This window comes from Lemur catta, chromosome 17, assembly GCF_020740605.2.
Source record: "Lemur catta isolate mLemCat1 chromosome 17, mLemCat1.pri, whole genome shotgun sequence".
NCBI lineage: Eukaryota > Metazoa > Chordata > Mammalia > Primates > Lemuridae > Lemur > Lemur catta.
Window position 1 is genome coordinate 23,980,291 of NC_059144.1, and position 25,208 is coordinate 24,005,498.

The 25,208-nt window shown below is 45.9% G+C and overlaps 1 protein-coding gene across 3 annotated transcripts in view; it reads right to left on the bottom strand.

The window, feature by feature from the left end:
- Window positions 1-7,977: 7,977 nt before the first annotated feature.
- Window positions 7,978-25,208, bottom strand: part of CBFA2T2 (CBFA2/RUNX1 partner transcriptional co-repressor 2) — a 32,628-nt gene continuing 15,397 nt past the window's right edge. Inside the window, exons 7-10 of one of the 3 annotated variants that reach the window (XM_045528810.1) lie at window positions 24,160-24,355; window positions 18,937-19,005; window positions 15,586-15,773; window positions 7,978-10,253 (exon numbers count right to left, since the gene is read on the bottom strand). In XM_045528810.1, coding sequence (XP_045384766.1) covers window positions 9,957-10,253; window positions 15,586-15,773; window positions 18,937-19,005; window positions 24,160-24,355 — 750 coding nt within the window. In that variant the 3' untranslated portion in view covers window positions 7,978-9,956. Of the gene's footprint in view, window positions 10,254-15,585; window positions 15,777-18,936; window positions 19,006-24,159; window positions 24,356-25,208 lie in introns of all 3 variants that reach the window. The other 2 variants (XM_045528809.1, XM_045528812.1) reach the window with 2 other exon arrangements.

Consider the following 25,208-nt stretch of genomic DNA (forward strand, 5'->3'; position numbering starts at 1 on the left):
GTAGGTTTTAAGCCAGGGCTGAGCGGCCAGTAGGGCAAGTGACATTTTGCCAATGTTCCTGAATGCCCTGGTGGTGCCAGGTCCCTGCTGGGCACTGGGGCATGGCTAGAAAGGCAGCTCAAATGGCACCAGTTTGGGGTGGGTGTCCCAATCCAGGGCTCCAGGCAGGGTCCTCCCTGCGGTTCTCTCCAGAGGCCCCTGCAGGAGATGAGCTTCCTCTGTGGCCTGGGGGCCCAGGCCGAGGGCTGCCCTCCTGCCACCCGACTTCCCAGAACCCTGGCAGCTCCTGGAAAGTGCTGCTGGCATGTGAGCCACAGCCGGCTGTGCGCTGGCCAGGGGAGGTCTGTCCCCTGTGTGCCAGCGCACGTCCTCTTGTTAGAGAAGCAGCCGAGAGGGAGGAAGTAACGTGTTTCCTGCCTGTGCTGTGACGCCTTCGCTTCTGTTGCCTTCCACAGAGACAGCAGCGACAGCAAACGCTCAAAACTAAACTACCCTTCCCATTGCCATTGTTAAACCAAGATGCCAAAGCCTCAAGCTGACACCCCTGAAGTGGGTGCCTCCTTCATTTTACACCAGAGGCACCTTGCCTGCCTCACCCTGCAGTGGGGTTCTGAAAGTTCACCCCTTTTTAATAGTTTTAAAATAAGATGGGCTGTGTCCTCCTTCCTTCTGAAGGCTGGAGTTTCAGGGAGGATCCCACAGGGTCAGGAAGACCAGCTGGCGATGACCAGGTTTGGTCTGAGCTAGGAAAGTGAGCAGAGGTCTCTGGGCGAACGCGAGCGGTTGGCGGGCAGAGTGCTGCAGACGCGGGAAGCAGAAGGGAACTGCAGAGTGTGAGGGCCACTGGGGCTGAGCTGTCTTACAGGTGACAGTGAGCCAGGAGGGTGCCAGACAGGAGTGACGACATGGGTGGGTGTGGGGGGTTAGAGCTGCAGCCACAGGAAAACAAACTTCTGAGCTGGGGCCAGGGCTGGGGGACACAGAGGAGGTCCTCAGGCCTTTACTTGTGTCAGTTTATTCCCACAAACCCACCTGCATCTCTACCTTGCCAGCAACACTGTACCCCCTTGCCCTATCCCCCAAGTTAGGGCCACCATCCCCTCTGGCCTGGAAGACTCTAGCAGCCTTTTTTTTTCAGACATGGGGTCTCCCTATGTTGTTCAGGCCGGTCTCAAACTCCTGCTTCAAGAGGTCCTCCCAAAGTGCTGGGAGTACAGATGTGAGCCACTGCACCTAGCCTGTAGCAGCTTCATTATTGGGTTTCCATTCCCCACTTCCCCCCCACCCCAGTCCATTCCCTGTATAGCTGATTCAAAGTTTTGAAAACCACACTCCTCTGGCCAAGACCCTTCAATGGCGCCCACTGCCTTCAGCGTCAAGATCAAGTTTGATTTCTTGTTCTGGCATTCAAAGCCCTTAGCAATGAGCCCCTACTCCCAATTTGTGCAGCCTCCTTCCTAAATCTCACTCCAGCTGAGCTGGGTCATTTGCAACCTTGGTTACCCCCTCCATGGCCTTTGTCCCAAGCCACCCATCTACTATAGCAACACCTCAGCTGTAAGGAGCAGGTCAGAGCCATCAGGCCTGGGGCACCTTTCCCAATCCTGGTTTTGGTAGCTGAAGCTCCTTTCAACAGCCACTGCTTTGTGGCAGGTGCTGGGGATGATGAGATGTCCCAGGTTGGTGACACACCCAGGTCAAAGGCAGGTGGAGTCCTGAAGCTGGGAGAGCTCAAGGCTCCTCAGCCAGCTGCTACCCCCACCCCTCTACCCACTCCCTGCACCTGCCTCCCTTCCTCACACCTGCACCTGTGACTCACCTGGGCATGTTCAATGCTGTCCTGGGGACTGACCCAGTGACCAGAGCTGGAGAGACAGCAGCAGTCTAGAGGGTGGCCATTGCCCAATGGCTCTCTTCATAGCCTCTGATGGGTCAAAAGGGAGGGACTGAGAATGAAGTGAGTCTTCAGAAGTTATTCTTGAAACAGATGCTACGACTTGAGCAAGACACCAGGTCCCATGCAGGGTGCTGGGGACTAAGGTGAATCTTCAAGGAAATCACAGATTGGCAAGGAAGGAACCAGGTTACGGTGGCAGCCATGGTTTACAAGGGCTTCCTGGGTGGTAGGCCCTGTGCTAGGGGCAATACCCAAGTGATCACATGTCACCCTCACAACACCACAGTAGCGTAGGCATCATTAGCGCCCCCAATTTACAAAAGAAGAAACAAGCTCAGAGAACAAATGCCTTGCTCTGGGTCACACTCCCTTGGCACCAGTAGCTACTTGCCATTGTGAACAGCGAGAAGGCATCCTCTGGTTGCAGACACCAGCCAGGCTGGAGGAGACAGTGGCGTTTATATCCAAAGAAGGAGCGATGCCAGGCTCCGGGGCCTGCAAAATGGCAGATGGGGCAGCAAGGAAGAGCCCAGTGCACAGTGGAGGGTAGACCAGCCCTTGGAAGGTGGGGGGTGTGGAGGCTGAGTTCTGACCACTTCTGCTACTCCCTAAGAGATACCGAGAGAGCATTAGCGGAACTTCTGGGGCAGAAAGGCAGCCTCAGAAAGGGTCGGTGCAGAGGGGATGGCAAAAGTTGCCGCGTGTGCACCCTGGAAAGGAATCTGGCTCGTGGATGGAGGTGGCACAGGCAGCAGGTCCAGCTCTCTCCACAAGAGGGCGCCCGGCAGCAGGCGATGAAGCCGACCTAGGCGTGGCGGTGGCTAGTTCGGTTCCCTCAAACCCAAGGGGAGCTGGAAAGACCAGCGGTCAGAAACAAGCACACAGGGGCGAGAAGAGTTTCGCTCCATGTGTTTTTTTCATCCTGAGATGACTCAGGCCAGTTATTTCCCTTTATACTGAGAAACACAAGTCAATAGCCTCCTTGACGCCTGTGAAAGGGCTCTCCCCTCCCAACCTACCTTCCAGAAGGAATAACGCTTTCATATTTTCCACCTCTGTCTCTCTCCAACAAAGGTAATGTGCCACTAATTTCCACTTCAGAGTCATCTAATCTGCTGTTTAATAATGCACTATTTCAATGATTGTCATTCCCAGAATTCTATTTATTTTAAATCTGCCTAGCCATTTTCAGAGACCTTACTTTTTGCTTAGTTTTCTCAGCACCATCCTCAGAAGTTCCATAGTTCTATTCTGCATGTGGTAATTCAAATATCTTAAGTCCCAGGGGTCTACATTAATTGTTAATGGCTCCTGCTGACTCGTTTCCTTGGGTGCCCAGTCCTTTCCTGGACAGCTTATCATTGGCTGGTGTAATACATGGGGATGCGGAGGGGCCTTGGGTAATCATCTTCATTTCTCAGCCCCGGATTTCTTACCCTCTGGAGTAGTGTAACCCAGAACCCCACCCCCCAGAGAGCAGACCTAAGATTAGAGTCTCTAATGAGATTCCTTTTTTCTTTTTCTCAAGCAAGGGACGCAGTGTTTCCAGTTCAGTTCCCACTGCAGACAGGCAGCTTTTCCCTGCTGCCTCTTCACGGGGGCCCAGGCTGAGTGACCTGGCCATACGGACAGGGCTTTGTACAGGCTCAAAGCCTAGCCTCATGGTCCCCTCCAACTCTTGAGTTCTTGGAATTTCTTTTTCCCACAAGCAGCACAGATTTCCTCTTTTGTATTCTACTACCTCTGTGGTTTCAGCTTACTTTTTTTCCAGCCCTTGGGGGTTTCTTAAACTTTCTCATCAGTGTCCTCAGCAATGCAAAGTGTATTCACCATAATTCATCTGTCATCTGGGCGTTTTGTGGTAATGAAAAAATTTTCAGTCTGCCATTTCTATGGTAAATTCCCTTTATACCAATATATAGTGCTCTCGTGCAAGGCTGACAGTCCTATGGCTGAGATCTTGTCGTTCTAGGTGGAGATCACGCAGCCAAGCCCCCACACCTTGCCTTCTGGGGCCAAGGTTACAGTCCAGCCCTTTTCCTGACCCTGAGATCTAGAAAGCAATCCCTCCCTTTGCATTCTGGGGGCCTGTAAAGCTGGTGTTGCCAACCAACCTCTCGAGCAGAGGCCACAGATGGGTATTCAGGTGACGGAAGTGAGGCTTCAGCTTACCAGCTAGTCAACAGACTGACAGCCCAAGACCCCGCACAGAGGTGCACCCGCACTGCTCTTAGGGTCGAGGAAAGTCTAGCCAGGGGCTGCCAAAGACGCTGCAAGCTGGTGGGCTTCCATGGAACGCAGTTTGAACGTATTTCAAGCATGTGAGAAATGTGCAGTATTAAAAATCTCACTTTGGAAAATTATCCTAAGGAAATAAGGATGTGAAGGAAGATGTTCACCTCAGTGTATCATACAGGAAAACCTGAAAGCAATCTGATTGCCCAACAGGAGGTGAAGAGCTAAAAAATTTATGGCCTCAATTAAATTACACAACCATTAAAAAAATAAATGTGAAGGCAACGGAGAAATTACTTACGATTTAACAGTGTAATAAGGACATAAATGAATACTCACAAGTCCAGATAATGTTGGCATTTGTGTTCAAATGATCTAAGGAAATATGTAAGTTATTGTACAGAAGTCCACCATCCTATTTTTCAAACGTGTGTGGTTGAATTTTCCTTCCTTCTCTTAACAGTGAAGGAAAGAGAGAACAAGGAACTGGGAGTGTCTGGGAGCTGTCGGTGGCCTCTGACTGCAGGCCCACTGGGCACAAGCCGCGGCTGGCTTCCCAGAGAGAGGCCCAGCTCCAGGCCCGAGGAGTTCCAGCTCCCGGAACCTTCTCCTCAGCAGCACCTCCCAGCACCTCCCGCTCTCGTTCCCCCGCATGCTCTTTAGGCTGTAACAAGAACTGGGCGAGCCCCCTCTCACTTCCCCAAAGGTAGGAGACAACTGGGGCAGGCCACCTCACCTTTCCTCTCAGTCCCATGCTAGCTTGAGTCAGAAAAGGAATATAGCCTTTTTATTGACTACTTTAAGTAGAACAAACTAAATACATATTTAACAGTTTTGGTTCATTTATACAGTACATTAAATAAGTTATGCACAGAGTTAAGTAACAAAGCTTCCTATCAGAGTAAAATGACAAAGCACAGAAAAACCAGACTCTAACACATCCTGTGGGTGGTTTCACATTCATCATCCCCCTTTAAAAACCACGCTTGGAGGCTTCAGTTTTTTATGTATTTACATTATTGGCTTTCTTTTGTGAACAGAGCCTTTGCAGCCTCATCAGGAACTTGGAAAGCCACATAAGTGGACCCAAGGCCTGTTAGCCACAGTCTGTTCACCATTCACCTAATGCTTATTGCTGCTTCTCTCTGCCCACTCCAAGGCAGGGACGGGGCTGTCCCTGACAGGCACCAGTCACACGTGCCCTATTTGGTATAAGCATCAATGGGAGTGTACACGGGCAGTTGGAGGCCTGATCAGATGGGGTCTGCAGGGGCAGCTCTAGCTCTCGGGCTGTGGAGCGGGAGGTGGGGGATGCCAGGCCTGCCCCTCAGGCCTCCTAACCTCCTGGCTCTGATGGAAAAGGTCACCTGCACCACTGTCTTTGGAAATGAGCGTGTCAATGCCTGTGGGCAAAGAGGCAGGTAGTCAACGTTTTGGTTTCACAAGAACTACAGACACTCAAGGCTGGAAGGCCCGAGCTGCTCGTGTGGTCCACACCACAGGCCAGGCGGGACTCCTCTCCGACAGCGGCCATCTGGCCCGTGCTGAACAGCCCAGGTCCTTCTGGCTTTTATTACATTTGGTTCAAACATGCTACCAACCCAGTTCTCTGAAAACAGCTAAACAAAACTAAGGAAGTTGGCTTGGTCTACTGACCTGGAAACCTTAATTCTAGTCCAGTTCTGAAGAAAGCCTCCAAGATGTGTTCTATTTTCAGTGATTTATTTAATCCATAATCCCTTCCCCAGTTTCCAGGACAAATGGCCACATGGTCATTATCTAGGCTTTCACTCCGAAGAACTCAATACCATTAATTCCCACTGTGTAGCGGAACCTTCAAACACACTTGCTGAGATATTTTCTAGAACTACCCAGAACAATGTCCATACCTTTTGCAAGCCAGTGACAGGCCTGGGGATGACTTCAACTTTGGGACAGGGCTGTACAAAGCAAATTTTAGACCTTCTGTCTGGAAGCCGATGATGCTCTAGTTGATAGGAAGAAGCGATGAACTCCTGGCAGACCTTCTGGCGCAGACGGGCAAAGGAAGTCCACACTGCAGAGGACAGCAGCCAGTGCCGGGTGGACTCCTGCTGGTAGATGTGTCGTGTTTCCAGACTGTGATGCATTGACAGACATTTGTAACTGAGCACTACCTCAGAAAGATCCACCTAATCTGTGACCTCATGGTCACCTGACTGTACTTGAGCAGATCTGTGAGAGTACCAGTCCTGGAGCTGCAGGGAGCCCCCAAGGTGGAGTGCTCACACCTCAAGGTGGGCTGCCTATTCCTGAGCAGGTGGGCTTAAAACAACTTCTCACTGGGTCATCTTCACCGCTGGATGGAGTCAGGCGTGGTGCAGGCAAATGGGCATCCAAAGGACAACGGAAGGTATGAACATCCTGCCCTCAGGTATCCCTGGGAACATCTGCCACCTTTGGTCTTCGCTGGCTCCTGCAATCCTTCCTCACCTGGCAGAAGACTATGATGTCCCACCACTTGTCAGTGATCCTCAGTGGGTGACGCTGAACACTGGTTTTACCCTACAGACATGCTCTGACTGATGGCCAGTCAGGTGTTGGCATTTGCACTTGGTTTCTAGTTTAACATCAGAGAGCCTGTGACTGACCTGACACCTTCTGAACCACTACGCCAGCCCCTTTCATGTCCCCACAAATATTAACTGTAGAGACCAGTCCTCTAAGCAGCCTGATGACATCAAAATATTATTTCTTTTAAATTCTACTGTAGATGACAGTGGGGAGCCTGAATTTCCACTCTAGCAGACTGGAAACCCTGTGGGCAACCTGGACTTGCTCCTGCCCCTCTAGCCACCCACCCCGCCCCAGTGGTGCTCCTCCCTCAACCAGAGAGTTGCAGAATTTCAGAAAGGATCTGGATAAAGGGATTCTTTAAATCTGAATAGCAAGTCCTGGACAGATGCCCTGGCAACCTCTGTGTGAAACTGACCAGAATTAACATAGCAAAAGATCTGAGAACTGAACTTCAGTGTGGAATATTGCCCAGGTTTACAGATTAGCCTCTGGGTAGCACGCAAGCAAAGCAGTCTGGAAAACCATTACAAAGACTCTGAAAATGAAACAGTTATTGGAACCACAGCCCACAAAAGTAGGCCAGGCTCTGCACACTAAACCTAAACCTTAGCTGTAGAACCGGACATTGAACTCTGATAAATATTATTTGGTTGGTTTTGGCTCTTTATTCCAACCAGTAAAAACCCAAGCTACCCTAGCTAGTCTTGTGGCCACTAAAGATTTTAAAAACATGCTTAGGGGAGGCCAAAGTAAGAAGACAGCTTGAGGCCACGAGTTCAAGACCAGCCTGGGCAACACAGCAGGACCTCATCTCTGGCTGGGTATGGTGACTCATGCTTGTAATCCTAGCACTCTGGGAGGCAGAGGCAGGAGGATGTCTTGAGGTCAGGAGTTCAAGACCAGCCTCAGCAAGAACAAGGTCTAAAAATAGGAAGAAATTAGCCAGACAACTAAAAGTAGGAAAAATCAGCTGGGTGTGGTGGTGAGTGCCTGTAGTCCCAGCTACTCGGGAGGCTGAGGCAGGAGGATCACTTGAGCCCAGGAGTTTGAGGTTGCTGTGAGCTAGGCTGACACCATGGCACTATAGCCTGGGTAACAGAGACTGACTGTCTAAAGAAAAAGATCCCATCTCTACAAAAAATAATAATAATACAAAATTACCTGGGTATGATGGCACATGCCTATAGTCCTAGCCACTTGTGAGGCTGAGGAAGAAGGGTTGCTTGAGCCCAGAGGTTTGAAGTTACAGTGAGCTATGGCTGTGTCACTGCACTACAGCCTGGGTAACAGAGCAGACTCAGTCTCTGGAAAGAAATAAAAAAAAAAAACCCCAAAATCTGCTTAAGTATTCATTCAACTTATCAATGAAAAAACAGTAAGCCAAGGACAGACCCAGTGTATATCACGAGATATCTCTTGTTATAACTGCTGTAGAGGCGGTTTGGGGTACTGACTACATCCCTGCTAAAAGTTAGGCTGCCCCACTGACTAGGGGGGTGAGGGGACCCAAGGTATCAGGCTGACTAGAAAACTGTGGGTCTTACACATTCCATGGTAAAGTAATATTATTCTCTGTTATTCTTTCTCTGGTTACACCTTACTTTGGGCAATGGAAATCCAGGAATTTAAAGAGTGCCTTGTATTGGCTTTCTTTGTTAAGACTAAAAATCCTTGGTTATGGTAAATAAGGGACTTGAAGTAAAATACACCTGCGTGCAAGGATAAGGCTATCTGTGCTAATTCCTTTTCCTTTATGGTACTGAGAGCTTTTATTTCAGACTCTGGTCAGTGCACAGAAGGTGGAGCTAGACCTAGGTTCCCAAGGCCGGCCACCATAGGGCCAACCGACCCAACCCAACTGATTCCTTGCCAGAAGCTCGAATGTGTAGAGTGGGTCAGGGTCCTCGGGCTCCCAACAAAACCTACATGGCAGGGAAGAATAACATTTAAAAGGAGTATAAGTGATGTCATGTTTGGTGAGCCAGGTAAGTCGCTGGAAAACTCCCTGAAGATGGGAAGGAAAATTGGTCAGGCTTTCCTGAAATGGTTCTCTCATTTCACAAAACCTTTTTGGGCTCAAAGTGGGAAGCTATCAGATAACAAAAGCGAAAGGAAATGGAGATTGTATGTCTGATAATAAATCAACATTGAGGCCATAATGACATGGAGCTATGAGGTTTGTAGAATTCTTTCATGTCCAGCAGGGCTGCTCAGATGAGACCAGGCCTTGACAGGTGGGGCGAATCCTATCAACACACCACGGCACATTCAGCAGGACAACTGCAGCTCAGCAAGTGCCAAACAGAACCCATGGCAGAAGATGCCAGTGTGATCCAGACGTGCACAGTCTGAGAGATAAAAGGACACAGAACAAGACAACTGTGCAAACAGTCAAGTGGTGGCAGAAGGCTCTGCAATTCCAAGAGATGATCCACTCAATAATTTGACAATACTAGTTTGGCCAACATGCTCAGAGAGAACAGACTATCCACGGCGCAGTCGCATTCTCTCAGACTGATCCATGCGCTGGAAACAATTTTCTGCACAAGCAAAATCAAAGGAGAGAGAAAAAAATGGGTCCCACACTAAAGTAGCCAGCCAGGTTGAAAAATCTTGTCCCAAGTGATCTGTGATGCTTGGTAGAAGTTTTATTTATTTTTTCCTGTTATGGGTGCTTTTACTGAAATGGTGACTTTGTTCCTATTGATTCTGATCTTAACAAGCCTGAACAAGAAGGTTGAGAAGGGAGTCCTGAGTGCCACTTTTTGCCTGCCCAAGTCCCCGTGAGGCCAACCAGTGTCATCTGCCAAGGGTGGAAATGGGGCTTAAGGAGCTGTTCAAGGATAAGAGGGACGACTCCCCCGTCCGTCCGAGGGGGGCCTCCTCTCCAGCCTGAGGCCAGCATCCAGGCCTCTGCCACATGAAGACTGGGCACACTTGACAGTCTGCTGACTCAATGGAGGCAGGGAGGGGAGCTGGTGGTCTACACCGAAAGGGACCTGGCTAAGCCAGCTTTGGCTGGGAGAGGAACAAACCAGGAAAGCCATGGAGGAGGCAGCTCAGGCCAGCTGCCTGTGTGCAGAGAGACTGGCACACTTGTTCCACAAGGACACAGACGACAAGTGTTGGGAGAGGCCATGGACTCCTTCTGCCTCCATTGCATTCCTTACTGATGATCAACAGCTACTAGCACTGGTTCCCACAGCCAGCCCCCCGATGTAAGTGTCCTGTCATGTTGGGTGGTCACCAGGATAAGTAGAATCTGGGCTCAGAGTCCGTTGGTGTCAATGGCTGTCACAGAGGCAGGTGTTGAGGAACGCGAGGTGGTTGCCGAGGTCTTGTCCAGGGCTGGGCTGGGCACACTGCAGTCGGCAGACCTGGCTGAGCCCCTCCCCCCAGGGAGCAGTGGCCGGCTCTGGCTGTGGGGACTCTGGCCATGCAGGTTCTGGCCACAGAGGCGGTGGTGCCGCTCCCAGTCCTTGTGCTGGCAGAAAGAGCCACAGTACCGTGCGATATTGCAGCCACTGCATGTCTCGCTGGCTTTGCGGCCACAGTTCCAGCAGTTCTGCAAGACACAGGCGTCAGTAAGTGATTGCTGGGATCTCAAGGGGCAGGCTTGTCACTTGTTACCTGCATGGCAGTCCTGCCTTTACTGCTATGTGTTTAACCACAGGAAATACACACCCTCTTTCCGAGTTTCCTTCATCTGTAAAACAGGAAAACTACCCATCCGCAGGACAGCAGGGTGAGATGAGGGGTGTATGCGAAAAGACCTTGCACAACGCCAGCATAGGTCCGGTGGACATCTCCTGGTTAAAGCACAGACTCATCTTTTTGACTCATATTTTAATCTTCAGAGACCAAACCAAACTCTGTGTCAGCTTCCCCCTCACCCCAGCTATCTACCCTAAGGACACATATATGTTCAGACAAACATTTTCTCTTGCTCCTCCCAATGGAGAAATAATCTTCATTTTCCACAGACAATACATGATCTTAACTAAGACTTTTAAAGGAATACAGGTAATAATTCATCTTGTTTTAATAAAGGTCCCCTGCCAGGGAACCAGGATGGGTGAGCAGGAGTGGAAGTAGTTGTGTTATTTCCTCCTTTGTCCTCTGTGCCTGTTTTCCTTCCACTGTGTGTCTCATCCTAGGTGAGTTGGGATCATGGGAATACTTCCGGTCTGTTCTCCGGCGCCACCTGCAATATCTCAGAACTCAAGGCCTTGGAAGTCTAGGTCAGGGACTTTTCTTACTACTTCTTGCACTTCCCTAGGAAGGGGGCAGTTAGACTAGGATTTAGCAAAAACCACCAGGGACAAGAGTCCACCTGTTGAGAATGTACTAATTCAATTTCAGAAGACATGGGCCAAGTGAGGATGGTGATAGCTACAAGTAGCAGCCATGGAAGAGGCAGTAGAAACAGTCACTGAACAGATTTTATATATCCCACAACTGGCTAAGAAGGAAGCGCATCATAGCAACTGGGGCCAGCAGCGCAGCTCCTAGCACTTGCGCCCTGTAGTACTTTCTTTCCTTCCTGCAGGCTCCATGTGGATTCTACTCATGACACATGAGTGTTCTACATCTGAGCTCTCCAGGACCCACTGGTAAGAGAACAGTCTTGTGGCCCTGGCCAGGTGAAGCTCTCAGGAAGGACTGCAGCAGCCAGCCTGTTGCCCTCTCATCTTCCCTGCCCACAGGTACTCTAGAATGGCAGAAGCCTATCTTGAGGCCTAGTGATGGTGCCACTCAGGAAAGAAAGGCCACACCCCAATGGAATCAGAAGGCTCCTAGGTATAAAAGAACAGACAAGCGCTGAAAAGGACCTAGGAACCACCCAGCCCACTTACGGCATTGTACAGATGGGAAAACTGAGGGCCTATGGGGCCCTTGTAAAATTTATTAAGTGGTTATGCAAAGTCTGGAACCTTCCACTCCATGATACTCAGTGTATAGGTTTAACTTTAAAGAACATTAGAAAAGACTGCAGATTCCCTTCTAATACAAAAGGCTTCTTCAGGAAATACACCCTAAGGACTGTCAAAACTTCCCAACAAAACACTAGAGGATCAAAATAGGGAACAGAAGTGATTTTTAGGTTATATTTATAGATCTCAAGCAAACTGCATTCCAGAGAATTTCATACTTTGGAGTCTGGGAGGCTGACTCCAGATAATGCTTTGGTAGAATCTTCTCATTTGTGGGGAAGAACTCAGCTGTTGCCCACATGAGGCTACCGTGGAAACACAGGCCAGTGGGTTGGCCGCCAGCAGAGGGGGAGATCCTCTACTCCCTCTGTAAAAGCAAGAACATCTCAGAACTGGGTCAGAGTATTAAACCATTGGTGCTTTTATCTTGGCTGCCATTATTTTTTAAATAGCTTATTTCATGATTTATGACTGCAGTCCCTAAGACTGGGGCCTTGGACCAGTACCAGTCCATGGCTTCTTAGGAACCAGGCCACAAAGCAGGTGAGTGGCGGGCTAGTGAGTGAAGCTTCATCTGTATTTATAGCTGCTCCCCATCGCTCACATCACCACCTGAGCTCCGCCTCCTGTCAGATCAGTCACTGTCTCCCATCACCCCTAGATAGGACTATCTAGTTGCAGGAAAACAAGCCCAGGGCTCTGAATCTGCATTATGGTGAGTTGTATAATTATTTCATTACATATTACAATGTAATAATAATTACAAATAAAGTGCACAATAAATGTAATGTACTTGAATCATAGTGAAACCATCCCCCAACCCCTGCCCCAACCGTGGAAAAATTGTCTTCCATGAAACCAGTCCCTGGTGCCAAAACAGTCGAGGACCGATGATTTATAAAATACAGTAAAACAAAATAAACAGCCTTCCACATAAGCAGAATCACAGAAATGCAAGAACAATGTGGTTAGTGCCAGAGCATCCAGGGGTGAAAGGATGGTTTTATGTTCTCTTTCTCTTTGGCTTTTCTCTGACTTAATGAGCGCTTTTCTTTTATTTTTTTCCCCCCAAGGCATAAGGCAAAAGGTTTTATGTTGTGGTCACCCTTCAAATCAACATTCCACAAAGCCAGAGCCACAGACCTGGCCAAATAGTCCTCTGTGGTTAACTGGGAAAAGTCATAAACCTTCTGAGATACTGACCAGGGAAGTCAGGAATGTGATTACAGAATTTCCTTTGTCAAGCAGGGGCCATCAGATTATAACAGACTATTCCAAATGTGGCCCAGGACCCACCTTTGTCAGAACTACTGAGGACTTATCAAAATCCCTGGGACCCATTCCAGACCTCTCTGATCTTACTGCAAACAAGAGAGAAATGACTCCCTATTTTACTAACAATTGTTAGCCCCATTATGTTTGCCAGGAAATCCAGGTTGGTGACAGAAAGTGGCCCGAGCAGAGATAAGGGGACCTCTCACTTCATGCCTCCAGCTTTGGGCACTACAGGGGAGATGCTCTGTCTGGCTTTAAGGAAGTGGCTGTTCTGCACGAGCAGGAGCTGCCACAGCTTATGCACTAATTAACAGCATAACCAAATCCCTTCCATCTGCACAGTGCACTGCAGTTTTGTTTTTGTTTTTTTTTGTTTTTTGAGACAGAGTCTCACTCTGTTGCCCGGGCTATAGTTAGTGCCGTGGCGTCAGCCTTGCTCACAGCAACCTCAAACTCCTGGGCTCAAATGATCCTCCTGCCTCAGCTTCCCGAGTAGCTGGGACTACAGGCATGAGCCACCATGCCCGGCTAATTTTTTCCATATATCTTTTTAGCTGTCCAAATCATTTCTTTCTATTTTTAGTAGAGACGGGGTCTCGCTCTTGCTCAGGCTGGTCTCGAACTCCTGACCTCAAACGATCCGCCTGCCTCGACCTCCCATAGTGCTGGGATTACAGGCGTGAAGCCACCTCGCCCGGCCCTGCACTGCAGTTTAAACGGACTTCCACCACAGCAATCCAATTCTATCTTCCTGAAAACCATCAGAACAACAGGACTGGGGCTTATATACTCACTGAACAGATATGGAAATTGGCCCCTTTAAGGGTGCACCATGAGTGTGAGGGGGAACTGGGATTAGAACTCCTTCAGTCCTGGGTTCCTTCTCCCATACCAAACCACCTCCCCCAAGATGCGTGAGAAACTCCAGGGATACCTGTTAAACTTTAAGAGAATTTTCTGGATGAAATGGAAGGGAAGCAGCCCTTCAAGTCCAGTACAAACTCATCCAAAATTTAGGCCCTCCATCCTTCCCCTGCTTTAGAAAGCAATTTTGCTGGGATGGATGCTGGTGTGCACCTCACCTGCAGGCCACTTTGTGGATTGATTAAAATTAAAATTATAGTTCCTGAAAAGCACAACCCTATAAATGGAGAGCCAAGATTTAAACCTATGCAGTTCAGCTCCAGAATGCATGCTCTCAGCCAAAAGCTATACTCCTTCTTTGGAGATAGACACAGTTAAAGATAAACATAGATATAAAAGTAGATAAATATGGGCCAACATAGATATTGATGTGGATGGCTATAGATACAGAATTCAACATAGAGAACTGAAATAGATATCATGGCTCAAGAAAAATCCTAAAGAAAAAGTAGGAGAAGGAAAAGGGAGGGGCGTTCAGGGAACTATTTTTTCATAATTCACAGTATCTTTGTTGGAGTGCTACAGTATGGGATTCCACCACATCCTCTATGATGGCCACATGATATTTAGGCATTTTCATCTTCACACTGCCATGCCTGGCATTGCTATATTGAAATCGATCATTTAAATATGATAAGAGGCTGGATGTAGTGGCTCACGCCTGTAATCCTAGCACTCTGGGAGGCCAAGGCAGGAGGATCGTTTGAGGTCAGGAGTTCAAGACCAGCCTGAGCAAGAGCGAGACCCTGTCTCTATTAAAAATAGAAACAATTAGCTGGGCGCGGTGGCACGTGCCTGTAGTCCCAGCTACTTGGGAGGCTGAGGCAGGAGGATCACTTGAGCCCAGGAGTTTCAGGTTGCTGTGAGTTAGGCTGACGTCACAGCACTCTAGCCCGGGCGAAAGAGCAAGACTGTCTGATTCATTCATTCATACATACATATATACATACATAAATAAATAAATGAGAGAGAAAAAAAAAACACCAAAATTCCCCAAAAGTTCTTTAAATTCAAAAGAATGTCCCAAAGATAGCTGATTTCCCAATCCATAGATGGGATCTACCTATCTAGAGAAACAGGCTTGTTTCTTATAGCTAAAAAATGACTAAAATGAAAGTCATTAAATTCAAAAGGACTGTTATAATGTTTCTGTCACATGCTTTATTCTTTTCAGTTTTTTTAATCTCTGTCCTGTGTAGAAACATCGCCAATCCTGGGACCCAAGTGCTGGGCAGTTCTACCCAATCTGTCACTTTAGTCCATAAAAAAGCTAGCCTATTTGTAAAGAGACTAGATGCTATAGGGCCCTGTGTTTTCTTACTCCTGTACCCTGGCTTTAGCACTGAGGGATTATATTAGTTAACTTCCCCAAGTCACAGTTTCCTCATCTGTAAAGATCCAACAATATCTACCTCATAGGGTCACTGAGAAGATCAAAAAGGAAATACACACACTTAGTTGGGTGTCTGGCACAGAGTAAGGCTATTCGGTCAGTGTTGGTCACCGTTATTATGCAATTACACAAATTCCATCTTTAGGGTGAGTCTTCAAAATTTAAACCAATATGAGCCAATACACATAAGAATATAATATAATCATTTACTATCTTGATAAATAAAAGAGTCCCAGAGTGAAAATCAAAACTCTTCTGGAACTGTATAAAATTAGAATCATCTAGTCCTCAAGAGGGGACGGTCTGTGCCAGCTGCTCCAGCCCAGCCCAGCCCAGCCCAGCCCAGCCCCCAGGGCTAACAGAGCTCTGACCTCTGTGGATTCTTCTTGCTCGTTTATGACGAGGAAGGCGTCCTCTGCCGCCTGCCGCTTGACATCCGCTATGGTTTGCTCCATTCGAGCTCTCTCTGTTGCAATCACTTCAAAGGCTTTCTGCTCTGCCTCAGCGACGGCCTTCTGTACTTCTGACATGGCCTGAATTTTCACCTTATTCACAGCTTCTTCTAGAAGAAAGTGACAGTAAAATCAACTGGCCGAGAAATCTTTTCCCTCCCATCCCACAGCATTTCTAAGAAGGAGCAGAGCTGAAACAAGATCACTATTTACTAAAAATACACAGGGAAGAGCACATGATACCTGCACTTGCTTGTCCATCCAGGCAGGTGCTGGCTGGGTATGTAGATGCAGTGGGCACTGAGCTAGGGCTGGGGATACTCGGGTGACTAGATACAGTCACACTGTCATAACTGCTTGTGATCAAGGATAAAGGAGGTTCAATGCATCGTATATTGCAGTGTAAGAGACTAGAGTTCAAGGAAAACAGTGGTCAGCTCTACAAGAGGCAAGGGAGGTTCAACAAAGTGTGTTTGGATTAAGATGGTAGGTAGAAATGAGTTTTTGGAAAATCTTGCATGCCAAGCTAAGGAATTTGGCCTTTTTTCCCCTAAAGGAAATGTGAACTCCATTAAAGGCTTCTATGTAAGGAGAAGAGATTGAAGACAAAAATGGCAACTGGGAGGCTGGGACAATGAAGAGACTCTGGATTTAGGCATAAGGAAGTGGCACTGAGGAAGGGATGAGGCAGGAGGAGATTGTTAGCATCGAAGGGTCTGGATGTGGAGGTAAAGGGGAAGAATAGTAGAGCCATGCAACGAGATGGATAATACGCAGAAAGCTGGTGTGGAGGCAAGTGAGAAGGATGAGGTGCCTACGGGACATGCAAGTGTAAATGACCAGGAGGCAGTTAGCGAAAGAAGGGCTAAAGACACAGATTTGAGCAGACTGCAAGGAGTCCTGGGTTTCTAGAACATGAATCCACCTGGTTCCTGATCAGTTCCTCCCATCATCACTGCCCTGCTTGGTTTCCATTGAGTGGACACCCCAAATAATACACTCTATGCATTTGAACTTCAACTGAATGAGCATGTGAATGTGAAGTCCCAATGTGAATAACCTCCCACATGATGCCGTAAGACCCAGCAACTCAGAAGCCTAAGAAAACTCCTTCACAGTCTGGCTCTTGTACATGGCCCAGGCTCAAAGAGGTTTAAACAGAATGTCCTAGGCTGCTATGCTACAACTTTCTATCATTTTGCTCCAGACTTACGACAAGAAAGTCTTCATCCCAAAGGCCAAGGACTCCATGTTTCCTTTACTCTGGTTGTCCACATAGGCCCACTGTGGCCCACCATAGCTACCCTTCACAAGCCTCTTATGTCAGGTAGGCATTAGTGTCTCTTACTGAGCCAACATAACAATGTTCTCAGTTTACCCTCTCAGTTTATGGATAAATCAGTAAGCAGCACAGTCTGGGTAACTATCTTAATGGAGGTCATCTAAGGTCAAAGATGACACTGTAACAGAAGAAGGACTCAAATCTAGCCGGTTCAACACCAAAGTTGGGCTCTTAACCATGTTAACCAAAGATACCTCCCAAGTAATCGAAGTCACTAGTGTTTCCTCAAACTCCTGGGTTCAAGTGATCCTCCTGCCTTAGTGTCCCAAGTAGCTGAGACTACAGGCGCATGCCACAACACCTGGCTAATTTTTTCTATTTTTAGTAGAGACAGGGTCTTGCTCTTGCTCAGGCTGGTCTCAAACTCCTGACCTCAAGCAATCCTCCCACCTTAGCCTCACAGAGTGCTAGGATTACAGGTGTGGGTCACCATGCTCAGCCCCAAATTGTTTTTCATGGTATAATAATATTTTATTGTGGTATCAAACTGTAAATGAACATAATCATTCATGGATGTTTGGGAATTTTCCAGGTTGCCTTTCCCTTGCTCCCCGAATAGACTAAAAACAGTATCTTTACACATACTGTTGCTTCTTTAAAAATTTGTGTTTAAGTCTGGCCCATTCAAAAGCATAAAAGTGAGGCACAATTCCAAGAATCTGCAGGCACTCACTGTTGGTAATACTTAATAATTTATTTATTTAGTGTCATCAACAAGGTCTTCTAAAATGGTCAACTAACTGATTGTTAAACTGGGGGCTGATTTATCAGGGATGCTTAATCTTGTACTTTCCTGATTACTACTGAACAAAAACATTTTGCAATATGTTTATTTGTATTTCTCATGGCATCATTTGTTCATATCTTTTGTTTATTTGTTTAATATTGTCTTTTTTTTTTTGAGACAGAGTGACACTTTGTTGCCCTGGCTAGAGTGAGTGCTGTGGCGTCAGCTTAGCTCATAGCAACCTCAAACTCCTGGGCTTAAGCGATCCTACTGCCTCAGCCTCCCCAGTAGCTGGGACTACAGGCATGCGTCACCATGCCTGGCTAATTTTTTTAATATATATTTTTTAGTTGGCCAGATAATTTCTTTCTATTTTTAGTAGAGACGGGGTCTCGTTCTTGCTGAGGCTGGTCTCGAACTCCTGACCTCGAGCGATCCACCCACCCTGGCCTCCCAGAGTGCTAGGATTACAGGCGTGAGCCACCGCGCCCGGCCTTTGTTTAATATTGTCTTAATGCTCTTGAAAGAGTCCTTAGGAACATAGTTATTAAATTTTTGACAAAATTTTTATCTTAAGAATAAAACAAAAAATCATATCGGACTTTTAAAAAAAGTCACTGGGAAGGGAAGTCAAGAAGGTACAGCAGGGTAGTATTTGGATAAAGCTGTCATGAGTGATGTGAGGTTAGTTTCATCCCCTGTCTTACCAGAACAGGCAGTCCCCACCCTCCTCTATTCTTATAGAAAAGGAGTTCCACCAAGAACAATCTGTACTGAGCTAATCACGGTGAAGGTGAAAGGAAGAGCAGAGGAATTGCAAAGCTATGCCAAGAGCAGATTGGTAGCAGTGTGAACACAGTCTGTGTAGATGCTAGTCAGGAGATCAGGCAAAATGAGCTCAGCCACAAGCCCAGAATCAGAGCATGTCAATAGGTACTTAATGCCTCAGTGTGACCCAATAGAAGGGCATGAAAGGGACTGGAGGGAGCCATTCCAAACTCCTGACCTGCAAAATGGCACGACAGGCAGTCCAGGAGACATGTGGGACAAGCCCGAGGGGAAAGGCAGGAGCCTAGGGCTCCATGAGGAGTAAGTTATTAGACAAGCAAAGGACCCAGTTAAACACCTTTTCCCCAAATTTGTGTTCCCTGCTCACACAAATTAGTGAGTATGTGCAACCAAGGAGCAGTCAAACACATACCCGTTTTTTTCCAAAACTCCACAGGTACGTATCCTGTACCTGGCCTACTGCTGAATTCCCTCTGAGAATCTGCAGAAGAAAGAGAAAGAGTATAGGGTCAGAAGTTGGCTATGATCGGCAGTTTTATTTTTATGAAACAATTTTTCTCAAACTTCTCATTCACCACTTAGAAAGAGTCAAACATGTACATTCATTTCTGGGCCGGCCATTGTGGTTCACGCCTGTAATCCTAACACCAAAGTGGGAGGCTGCGAGGATACCAGTGCGGTAGGAGGAGGATCATTTGAGAGTTCGAGGCTGCAGTGAGCTGTGGTCACACACACCATTGCACTCTAGTCTGAGCAACAGAGTAAGGCCCTGTCTCTAAAGGTAAAAAATATTGAAAAAAAATTCTGATAGGGCCAAAATAAGATTTAAAATAGTACACTTAATTTTTAGTATTAAAACACAAATATGCATCAAATATTAACAGTATTCCAAGGTAGTAAGATTAAAAGTGATCTTCACTTTCTTCTTACCTAATTTTTTCCCCTAAAAACATGTACATGTATTTAAGGTCTTTTTTTTTTTTTTTTTTTTGAGACAAAGTCTTGCTCTGTTGCCTGGGCTAGAGTGCAGTGGTGTCATCATAGCTCACTACAACCTCAAACTCCTGGGCTCAAGGGGTCCTCCTGCCTTAGTTTCCTGAGTAGCTGGGACTACAGGCACACATCATGATGCCCGGCTAATTTTTCTATTTTTAGTAGAGACGGGGTCTTGCTCTTGCTCAGGCTGGTCATGAACTCCTGAGCTCAAGCAGTCCTCCCACCTTGGCCACTGAGAGTGCTAGGATTATAGGAGTGAGCCACCGCGCCTGGCCAATATAAATTTCATTTTCTTAAAGAAATCTCCAACAAACTTCTGAGCTATTCCAGTGTGAACTGGGTGCTTTCTAGGCGTGCTGTACCACCGCTGCTTGGGGCGCTCCCTCACGCCCTCAGATTTCCTCGCTCTTCCTGTCTTATGTTGCATCTCCGTCCACATCTCCTATCTGCGGGTTTACTTCCATGTATTGAGGCATATCCTCTGTAGACATCATGAGAAAGGGTAAGTAGGAAATACATTTTTCAAAAAATTGTGGTTTGTTAACCTAACACTTAATTGTTTTGATTAAGTACAGAATTCTAAATTAAAATAATTTTCCTTCAGAATTGTTTTCTAACTTTCAATGATGCTAACTTGATTAAGTCTGTTTCTTTCACTGTTCTGTCTACTCGGTAGACTGGTTCAACCTGAAAGTGTCTTTCAGTTCTTGGCAATTTTTAAGAATTTATTTCAATAACTATTCCATCTTCTCTGATTGTTTTATTCACTCTTTTTGAAACTCATGATTTAGACATATGAGTTGAGTAGATTTTCTTTTTATCTTTTTCTTTCCAGGGACATTAACTCTATTTTTGGAAGTTTTCTTTTCCTTGAAGAGCTCCTGTTAACTTCCATTTATTGTTATTTTTATTTCTTAAAAAGACAAGGTCTTGCTCTGTCACGCGAGCTGGAGTGCAGTAGCGTGATCATAGCTCACCGTAACCTTGAACTCCTGGACTCAAGCCTCCCAAGTAGCTGCTACAGGCACGGACCACCATGCCGTTAATTTTTTTTGTTTTTTTATTGTAGTTGAGAGAGGGTATCACTTGTTGCCCAGGCTGGTCTCGAACTCCTAGCCTTAAGCAATCTTCCCATCTCAAGCCTCCTGAAGTGTTGGGATTACAGGCATGAGCCACTGCGCCTGACTCCATTTCTTTTTCTTTATTTTGGTCTCTACCTTTAATATTAGAGGCTTATCTCTAAAATTTGGTCACCCTTAACTGCTAACACATACCACTAAAAAGCTCCCTGGAAGCCCCATGACAGTGAATGGGGCCCATCGCTGTGGGCTTAACTAGAGGCAGTTTTCCCAAACTTTGCTGTTTATTGGACTCATTAAACATATATATTCAGATTCTTGCATCCCAGAATCATAACCTCCAGGGAAGGGCCCAGAATGTTTATTTGTAGTATACACCCAGGTTGACTCTTATTCTGAGAATAAACTGATAGCTTGAGTCAGTTTCTTTCCATTAAAAAAAAATTCTAATTATAAAATATAGTTCATAAAGTATTACAGTTTTTTTTAATGAAAACCATGAACTAAATGCCCATAAACCCCAGTTCAAGAAAGAACACTAGGCTGGGCGTGGTGGCTCAAGCCTATAATCCTAGCACTCTGGCAGGCCGAGGTGGGCGGACCATTTGAGCTCAGGAGTTCAAGACCAGCCTGAGCAAGAGCGAGACCCCGTCTCTACTAAAAATAGAAAGAAATTATCTGGACAACTAAAAATATATATAGAAAACATTAGCTGGGCTTGGTGGCACATGCCTGTAGTTCCAGCTACTCGGGAGGCTGAGGCAGGAGGATTGCTTGAGCCCAGGAGTTTGAGGTTGTTGTGAGCTAGGCTGACGTCACGGCACTCTAGCCTGGGCAACAGAGCAAGACTTTGTCTCAAAAAAAAAAAAAAAAGAAAGAAAGAAAGAAAGAATACTACCAGCAAACCCCAACCCACAAGAGGTAAGCAGTGGTAAGCCACAGCAATGTTCAGTTTGGAGCCAGACTGTCCTAAGAACAGGTGAAAAAGATGGCTAGAGTACACCACCTCTGCACTCACTACCCACACCCCTAGAGGAAACCATTCTCCTGACTCCCTATAAGCATTTTCTTATTTTTCCTTATGGTTTTCATACTTATTTATCCTTAAATAAAGTACCTGAATATATTCCTTATTGTCTATAAAATCTGTTCCTGAAAATATTATGAATCACAAATGTTCAGAGAGGGGAAACCTGTCCTGCGTCATTTTAAATAGGAAAAGTAATAGTCACTCAAAGCCTCTAATAAATTTCTCTCTAAAATCACCAGAACATTTAAGTACTAAATACTTAGGCCGGGCGTGGTGGCTCACGCCTGTAATCCTAGCACTCTGGGAGGCATGGCGGGAGGATTGCTTGAGCTCAGGAGTTCGAGATCAGCCTGAGCAAGAGCAAGACCCCATCTCTACTAAAAAGAGAAATTAGCCAAACAACTAAAAATAGAAAAAATTAGCCGGGCATGGTGGCGTGTGCCTGTAGTCCCAGCTACTCGGGAGGCTGAGGCAGGAGGATCGCTTAAGCCCAGGAGTTTGAGGTTACTGTGAGCTAGGTTGACGCCACAGCACCCTAGCCCCGAGAACAGAGCGAGACTCTGTCTCAAAAAAAAAAAAAAAAAAAACAAAAAACAAAACAAAACACTAACTGCTTAAATAACAATCCCCCTGGGGTTTCTGTATAATGCAAGACTTTAAAAACATTAATTACTCAATTATTTGAAAGTCATTGGTGAATTTGCTTGTTTGTTACTCCCAAGAATACTACTCAATATAGAACAACAGTACTCAAAAGTGCTGTTATTGGTCCATGAAAAGAAACTATGTCAGAATGCAAAACAACCATGTCTCTTAAGGACACTGTTTAGTTTGTCCGACTCTTCATATGAAGACTTTCTTGGTGAAGTGCACAGTGCCCAATATATCCTGGTGTAAGCTCCTCAAAGCATCACAGACCAGTGACAGTTTTTCGAATAGCTTTGGTTCACATTTTGAATAGTACACTTGTTTAGGATATGAATTATGCTTTATGTACTATATAAAAAAGAACATGAGATAAATGTATATAACATGTATAAATAATGATACTAAAAGATACTGTTTAAATCAGACAGGTTGACAGTATCCTCAGAACCCTGATAGAATGAAATAAAGGGGGTCTATAAAGAGCTAAACCTAGAGTGACAATACAATTTATCATCCAAACTGTTCTCATTTTTGAGAGTAAGGGAGGTGGTAGTAATAATTATAACAAGATATAGGCATAAACTGGAACTGTCCCAGGCAGATCAGAACATATGGTCACCCTAGCTAAACTCTCAAGCAAAGGTGAGAAAGATTAGTAATAGTAATGCACGGCAATGTTTAAATGACATCTAGACCTGCAATCCTGGCTGAAAAACAGCTGGTTCATGACTACAGCTCACTCTGTACTCTATGCCTTCTCACCTGCACACATGCAGACTCATCAACAGGTGTGTGGTTTGGATGGTGAACTTTAGGTAAGTTTCTGCAAGTTGTTATAAGGAATGTTTGTAAGGGTTCAGACAGTGAGGGAGACCAGAGGATTAGCATTGTCTGTTTTTCAAGGTTTTGTGAAAGGAATCACACTACAAGTATTCTTTGATGTCTTGCTGTGCTAGATATATGTAACATAATGGCACTAATCTCTGGCTGATTCAAGAGCTACTGCTATGGGTGGGGTGGCAGAGTGGGATCCCTTAGCTACCAACGTCTGGACATACTATAGTAATTCTGGCTTTGCCTCAATTTTTTTTTTTTTTTTGTAGTCTCTTTGAAACTAACAGCCATCTTTTATGTGGAACATGCTAGGTCTGTCATAAAATTGAGATTCGTTCTCCCTGGTGAACATTTGGGAACTTAGAGTGGGTGGGTGGGTGGGGAAAGCGTCAGATCACAGATGGCCTGTCAATCAGCTGAGCCTTTCATAGGGCATCTCTTCAGTTACTGGGTGAATGTGATGGAACATTTTGGGGGGAATAACTGGCTTCCTGGATGTACTCTGAATTGAGAGAAGAGCTGCTCTTGTCTCTGCTGCTTTAGTTTAGGCTGGGAAAAGGCAAGACGGTACAACTCAGTTTGGCACAGTAAAAGCTTTTGTAGAGGCCACCCGGCGGTGGTTGATAAGTGGTACTTTCCTGGATAGAGGTGGGGAAAAGAGGAAGGAAGGTGAGCTGAACACTTTCAAGGCTGCTGTGAGGAATCAAAGTTATGACACTACAATACCTAGGACATTGGCCCAGGCTGAATTTAACAACCACTCTTTGAGTATCATCCAGCACATAAATATGCAGAGAGAGTTAAAGAAAGAACAAACTCACATATTTTCTCATTCTCTGCAAGGGAGAATTAACATTTCTTGAACATGCCCAGTACTGAGTGCTTCACATATTTTCTCGTTTACTCTCCAGAATCACACGAGTCTCCCTAACTCCACAATCTAGCATCACCTTCCTTTAAAGTAAAATAGAAAAAGCCTTCCTTACCATATCAGGTGGAGTCCTAAGGCTGATGTTTATTCTAGGTTCCCTTCAGACTCTCCCCTTACCGTTGCCGAGAGAATCTGCAGTCCCAGGGCTGTGCTGCCTGGAGACCAACTCGGTCCCTGTTTTCCTCATCTCTGTGTTTTCATTATATCGTCTTTTCCAGTAGTTGAGCTCTTCACGATCAGATTCCTGACAGCGCCGCAGAACTGCCATGGAGCGCCGCGTCTTCTCTACCATTTCCATAATGCAATTCAGGGCCTGAACCAGACAGGAAGTCAGGCAGAGATGAGATGAGCAAATTCAAACAACAAACATTGAAAATCAAGGACAGGTAAACACAATATAAAAAAATTAAGGTTCAAGTATTTTACATTTAAAAGCCTTTATGACAGCTTCTTTTGAAATATATACACACACAGTTATTCATTTTCTTTCTTTCTTTTTTTTTTTGGTCCTTATGATCCAGCAGATAGTTAATTCATTTTTTTATTTCAACATAAGGCTTTTGGATTCTTCAAGGTTGAAGCAGCTATATGTAGTCTCATAATAACATGGTTCGTTAAAGACTGGTTAACCTACAGTAAATCTCTGTCTAAATACACTAAGTCACCTGATAAAGCTAGAGATTTTTATAAGAATTCAATGACAGAAATAAGGATCAGGGACAACTGTCACTCAAGAAGGAAAAGCTACTGCATGTAAATTTCAAGTAGGTACTAATATCCTCTCTTCCCTTTTTAGAGAGAAGGGAAACTCTCTCTTCCAATGGGGGAGAGAACTCGGGCTTACATTCTGTACCAGGGTACTAATTCTCACTTGTATTTGGAGGAAATCCATTTATTTAACACATCCTATGTGCCAGCCCCTGTGATAAGCACCTTATACATTATTATAGCCCTCCTGAGAGTTCAAATAATGTGGCATTAAAAGACATAAAAATTAAGGCTAAAAGAGGTAAAGTAATTTGCCTAGCTCACAACGATAGGAAGTAGCAAAGCTGGGACCTGAACTCACAAACCTGTGAGGTTTTTTGTTTTGTTTTGATTTTTATTTTTTAGAGACAAGGTCTTGCTATGTTGCCCAGGCTGGCTCCTGGGCTCAAGTCATCCTT